Raw genomic sequence first — 6,247 nt, forward strand, 5'->3', positions numbered from 1 at the left:
CAATTCCGACTTTCCTCGCATCACTGCAAGAAATCGAACCCCAATTGATCGACTGATCGATTGGCGGTACCCAATTGATCGGTTGATAGATTGGGAATCTCTTTGTGCTCGCAAGAATGTCTCCCACTCAATCACTGATCAATTGGGCCCTCTTTTCTCACAACGCTCTCCCAATTGATCGGTTGATCGATTGAGCTCTAGTTCAATTGATCTCCTGATCAACTTAACCAACCCTAACTTGCCTAACTCAAGTCTAGGATTCTCAAACCCAACATCCGGTCAACCTTAATCTATTGGGACTTCGTCACCAAGTGTCCGGTCAATCCTTTGACCCACTTGGACTTTTCTCTCCGTGCCAAGTGTCTGATCCTCCTGGACCCATCTGGATTTTCATATACTTGACTTCACTCACCAGGACTTCCTTACTGCTAATTTCACTCACTAGAGCTTTTACCTTGTTTCACTCACCAAGATTTTCATCTGCCTAACTTCACTCACTAGGGGTTTCACCTGACTTCACTCACTAGGACTTTACCACCAAGTGTTCGGTCAAGACTGATCCATTTGAATTTTCATCTTCTACCAACCTTCTCGTTAGACTTCCAAGTCAAGTATCGGATCAACCTTGACCTACTTGACTATTCTTCACATTAAACTAGTCAACCTTGACCAATCTCCCCAAACGGACGATTGCTCCTGTAATCTCCATACATTGTCAAAACGATCTTCATATATTATCAAATATCAAAACTCGCACATTACGACTCAAGCTTGAGCCAATTCAAACTTAGTCTAGGGAAATTGCACTAACAATAAGGTTGACACATGAGTATATATTAGAGAATATGTACTGAATGACTCGTCATAAGAATGTTTCATGGATTATTATATGAGTGTCATAAATATTCTCATGTGACTATTACTATGAATAGTCCTTAGACTAAAGTCACTATGGTTCCCTACATAAGGAGTTGTATATTTTAGTATTGACAAACGTCACCTGTAACAGGATGGACCATAAAGTTGATCACTAGATATGCAATATGTTATGGGGAGGGATGTGAGTGATGTAGATGAAATCTATCCCTTCCATATGACGAAAGTGATATCTGTGGGCCCCTTGATTAGTAGAACACAAGAATGCATGAACATGCTTAAATAAGTCAATATGTGATATTGAACTTATTTGATTGAGTGTGTCTACTCAGAGATTAAGAAACATAAAGATTGATAAGAGGATAACACAGTTTATGCCTCATTGATCGATCTAGACATCAAGGATAGAAGGATTGAGTCATACAAGATGATAGACACGAAAAGGTTAGGTCAAATCTCAACATTCTCGTCACTTGGGTAGCAAGATGCCTTGTTAGATGTCACTCATTGTTTATGTATCTAAAATAGTTTTAGAGACATTGCCAATATTATAAGAACTTATTGGGTCACATATAAAGAACAAGTTGATTTAGAGATAGGTTCATATGATGGATTATTGGATTAAGTCTAATTCAAATTAGACTCATTGAGTTAAACTTAATTGGATCCAACTATTGAATTGAGTCAAATTCGAATTAGACTCATTGAGTCAATTTGGATTGATGATTAATAAGTTAGACTCATTGATTAATTTGATGAAATTGAATTCATGAAGGAAGAGGAGTGTTCAATTTAGAATTGATCATGCATTGGATGAAGAGTAGTCAATTTTGAATTGCTCATGTATTGGATGCATCAGATGCATTAGATGAAGACAAATATTAATGTCAATTAAGATAATTGACATTAAGGCAATTCCATGAATGAGTACAAATGGGTTTTTTTTTTTATTCATTTTCATGATGAGAATTTTGTTCTTGCTCTTCTTCTTCCTCTCTTCCCTCTCTTGGCCAAAACCTCCTATTGTAGTTGCTAGCTCAACATTAGGTGGTTTTTCTTCTCCACTTCTTGAGTTCGTGAGACGGACGGAAGACTTATTCGTATGGATATCGAAAGAGGCGTGAACGTTTGATCGTGCTGAAATCCTAGCTGTCAGGAGTTCGTGTTCACACACCAAAGGTATAACTCCCTTTAACAAATACTTAATATACGGTTTTCCTTGCATGAATCTTATGGAAAAGAACTTATTTTTCCACTGCGTTTTTTGCGTGTTTAGTACTATAGTTCCTTACACATATGCTATCGCAAAATCTAATCTAGTTTTCTTTTCCTCATTTCTCGTTTCAAACTCATAACTCCCATGTACCTTCTCATATTTTCATTTTTCACTCCGACATACCTATTTAGATCATCTCCTATTAAAATCATTTCATTTGGTGAAATATTTTGTAATATTTCATCTAAGTCGTCTCAAAATCTTGATTTAGTAACTTCATCTAATCCTACTTGCGGTGCATATACACTAATTATGTTTATAATTTCTTTCGTCATTATTATCTTAAGGGTTATAATTCTATCCTCTTTTGTAACTACTTCTGCAACTTCATTCTTTAGAGAACTATCTACAATAATACCCGCTCCATTTTTTGTTTTACTCTTTCAGTGTATCATAACTTATAACATGAGTTCTCTATCATCTTTGCTTTCTCGCTTACTCATTTTATCTCTTTTACATATAAAATACTAATTCTTCTCCTAATTATCGTATCTGCTACCTCCATTAATTTACCAATGAGAGTTCACATGTTGTCTGTTTCATATTTCAAATATTAGATTATTAGTTTTCCTATTATATTTGTTCTTATATAACCTATGGTTTGAGAATTTTTGTCTATTTAACACTACACCCAAATTTTCATAAAAATGTAACGGTCCTTGCTAATACATTGCAGTCGGACCCTGTAATGAAAATTCTTGCATATTTAACACTACATCCGAGTTCTGGAGATGTAACGGTCCTTGCCGAGACGTTACAGTCGGATCCTATTTCTTCCGGGGAATAACCTAACATTAACACAATAGTTTAATGGATTCATTTATTAAAAATTTATCATAATTTTAATGCTAGCGGACAACCTAACATAATTTTCCTCTTTTATCCGGACTTAAGATCGGCCATGACCGGCCGATAAGGAGTAACACAAGATTAAATAAATTTATTAAATCTGAAACTACCAGTATCATTATCAGTGTTAATTTAAACTTACACATATAGTAATATTATCTATGGTGTTTAGGAATTAGGATCGACCATTATATATATATACAAAATTATTAATTGACTTTTATTAATTCTTTTTTAATTATTATTTATGTACTATTATAATATGTAATTATAAATCTTAAAAAAAAATTGGATTATACGATTTCGTTCTACCGATCCGTGATCCAAAGCCTATTCTATATATGTCCACGAGTTGATCGCGTCCATGTTTATCGTACTTTCTTATTTATTTTTCATTATTATCTTTGAAAAAAAATATACTTATAAAGGTTGTTTGTAGAGCTCTTGGCATGAGAAAATATTAGTATTGTTGTAATAGCTACAAATAAATAAATAAAAATAGGAACAAAATTTGAAAATATTTATTTTCTCCTTCGAGCCATAACATTTCAATTGAACATTTTAATAATCAGCACGTAATAAGTAACTGGAATTTTAAAAAAATGACAGATTAATTTTAAAAGCTACCAATATATAATAAAAAAATAAGACATATTTAGCTATTCACTTATTTTTTTTATAAAAATAAACCCGATTATTTTTCTCCTGTTATTTATCGGGAAAAAAAACACTACACCAACCCTTCAAAGGGAAATCCGTTAACGCAGGGTGGGAACTACACAACCCTTCAAGCACCCGACCAACTGTGAATATTTTTTTGCTACAAAAATATGAAGCAGAACGCAAGTATGCAACAAAGCAGTTATCAACTCGACAATATAAAACATAAAACCAAAGCGAGGCCAGAAATCCGACATCTGCTGAACAGCCTCATTCGCAACGAAACTCGAGCGAGTTGGGATTGCAGAAATTCGAAGAGAATATAACAGAACGGGTTACCTCGACGGAACGTGGTTGAGAGAGCGGGCGAACCCGTCGATGGCGCCGTAGCCCTTGGAGCTGAACCAGAGGCAGCCCAGGAGGCCCTGCCGGTATGGGAGGAATGTTCGCCGCTTCATCTCCTCCGCCTGTGCCCGGTTCGCAGTGTAGAGCCACTCGTGCGCTGACGGCGCCGTCGCCCGCCGCCTCGCCCCCAGCCCATTGACCGGCCTCTGTTGCCGCCGCGGCTGGGTCGTCTGTTCTCGACGCGCCGCGGACTCCGCCGGCTGTGGAGTCGTCTCGGGTTCTGGCGGCGACGTGGGTCTCGGACTGTCTTTTGGAGCCGAGAAAGAGATGGCGCGCCAGAACTTCTCCTTTGCGTGGCCACTTCCTTCGCTCTTGTTCCGGTGGAGGAAATCTTTCAGAAAGATCCACCGCTTTGAGCTCCGCCCCGAGGAGGACGAAGAGGACGCCGAGGAAGAAGAGGAGGAGCGGGAGGACGCCGAGACGGGCGGTGCGGGAGCTTCTTCCGACTCGATCTGCTTTCGATCTGGTGCCTTCTCCCCGTCTCCACCCCTCTCCTCGTCCGCCGCGCCATGCGGCCGCCAGCGAAAGGGTAGATTTCTCAACGGAGATAGCGATCTAGCCCTCCGATGCACAGACCTACTCCGCAGCATCAGATCCCGCCTGCGGACGTCCTTCTCCTCCGCCTCTCGGCTATCCCGCGCGCACTCGTCCTCCTCGACGCCGAGATCCGGGAGCGGGGCGAGGCTCTGCCGGCGCTGGAGGTGAGAAGACAGCTTCATAGGCCGAATCTGACCGTTGAGGAAGAGCTCGTCGGCAGAAGCCGCGGTGGAAAGGCAGGGGAAGCGGGCGGAGAACTCGAAATCAAATGAGAAATCGACGGAGGCAGGATCGGAGGGGGAGACCGCAGCTGAGTAAGGCGGCGAAGGAGACGAAAGGATGTAGTGCATTGGGCTGGACGGGGCACTAAAGAAGCAGCCGGCCGCGGCGGCGGAGGAACCGCCACGGCCGGGGCTCGAAGGCGCGCTCGCGAAGGGGGTGGAGCAGGCGCTCTCGAACTCGTCGCCATTGCTAGGGTTCTGGTGCTCCATTGCGGCAGCAGGCAGAGCAGCAGGGCGGCGTGGGCGTCGGCTTCTTGTCCGACACGCAATCATGGGAGGAGCCGCGGTTGAGGGGAAGCTGCCTTTTATGTCCGACTCCTTTCTCAGACAGCATTTTGCATAAAAACGCTTAACAAATGGGGAATTACGTGAGTGTTTCTTCTGCGTACATTTTTCAGATATAAAATTAGATATAAGATTATATTTATTATTTTATATAAGATGGTCCAGATATTATGGCTAAATATAAAATTATGTTTAATATCCTGTTTAGATGTAATTATGGTCGAGACATTAGACATATGTGTATATTTTATTAATTGATATGTATTTTGTATTTAAAATAAAAAAATAAATATGGTTAACATATGCTTCTCACTTTGATCTTTATTAAAGTCAAAGAATTTTAATTAAATACTCATGAATATGACATTAAATAGGCATACATTATCGTCAATCAATGTTATATTTTATTATTATATATGTGAAAGTCTAAAATGAGGACCATAATTATTTTTACTATAATATTATAAAAATATAATATTCTAAATTACAATTATTCAAATTAGTCCATATATTTTAAAATACTTAAATCAAATTGACTCTCTATATTTAGATTTTACTGTATTATCTCGTTGGAGGTATATGAATATGATATTTCTCTCTTGATAAATTTGAAACACAATCCTGTTCAAACTCAGTGAAGATTGACTAGGGATGTGACTCCTTAATGAACTATGCAAAGACTACATCTTATAGAAATGTTAGTGTCAGGCTGGAGAAGAGGTCCCGACGTTAACTCTCTGACGCTCAAGTCAGTTACTGGTAGCAGCAAAGAGGAACACGAACAGTAGACAAGAGCTCTAAATAGTAGAATAGGTGTGCGCGCGTACCCCCTTCGATAATTAGACCCTCCATTATATAGAGTTGCAGTGACGTGCGAGCATGCGTCCCAAGGTGTATGGAGCCGCAGAAACGTACAGACATAATCCCAAGGCTTCTGCACGTATCCATAATTGTCCTATGAAAGGACGTGTCGATAAAGTGCCTCTGACACCTTACCTTCATGAGACGTACAAACCTCTGAAGAAACAGTGGAAGCTTCTGCTGTACGATCTGTCTGTTAACCATACTTGGTATCAGC

The 6,247-nt window shown here is 39.7% G+C and overlaps 1 protein-coding gene across 1 annotated transcript; it reads right to left on the reverse strand.

The window, feature by feature from the left end:
• Positions 1-3,732: 3,732 nt before the first annotated feature.
• Positions 3,733-5,179, reverse strand: LOC122049274. The gene has a single exon (XM_042610680.1). The coding sequence runs from the start codon at positions 5,155-5,157 to the stop codon at positions 3,997-3,999; it is 1,161 nt and encodes a 386-aa protein (XP_042466614.1). The 5' UTR covers positions 5,158-5,179; the 3' UTR covers positions 3,733-3,996.
• Between the last annotated feature and the right edge of the window lie 1,068 nt (positions 5,180-6,247).

This window comes from Zingiber officinale, chromosome 2B (assembly GCF_018446385.1).
Source record: "Zingiber officinale cultivar Zhangliang chromosome 2B, Zo_v1.1, whole genome shotgun sequence".
NCBI classification, from domain to species: domain Eukaryota; kingdom Viridiplantae; phylum Streptophyta; class Magnoliopsida; order Zingiberales; family Zingiberaceae; genus Zingiber; species Zingiber officinale.

Bases quoted from the DNA above. Each gene is read 5' to 3' on its own strand.
- LOC122049274 (XM_042610680.1), bottom strand. From the start codon at position 5,157: ATGATTGCGTGTCGGACAAGAAGCCGACGCCCACGCCGCCCTGCTGCT.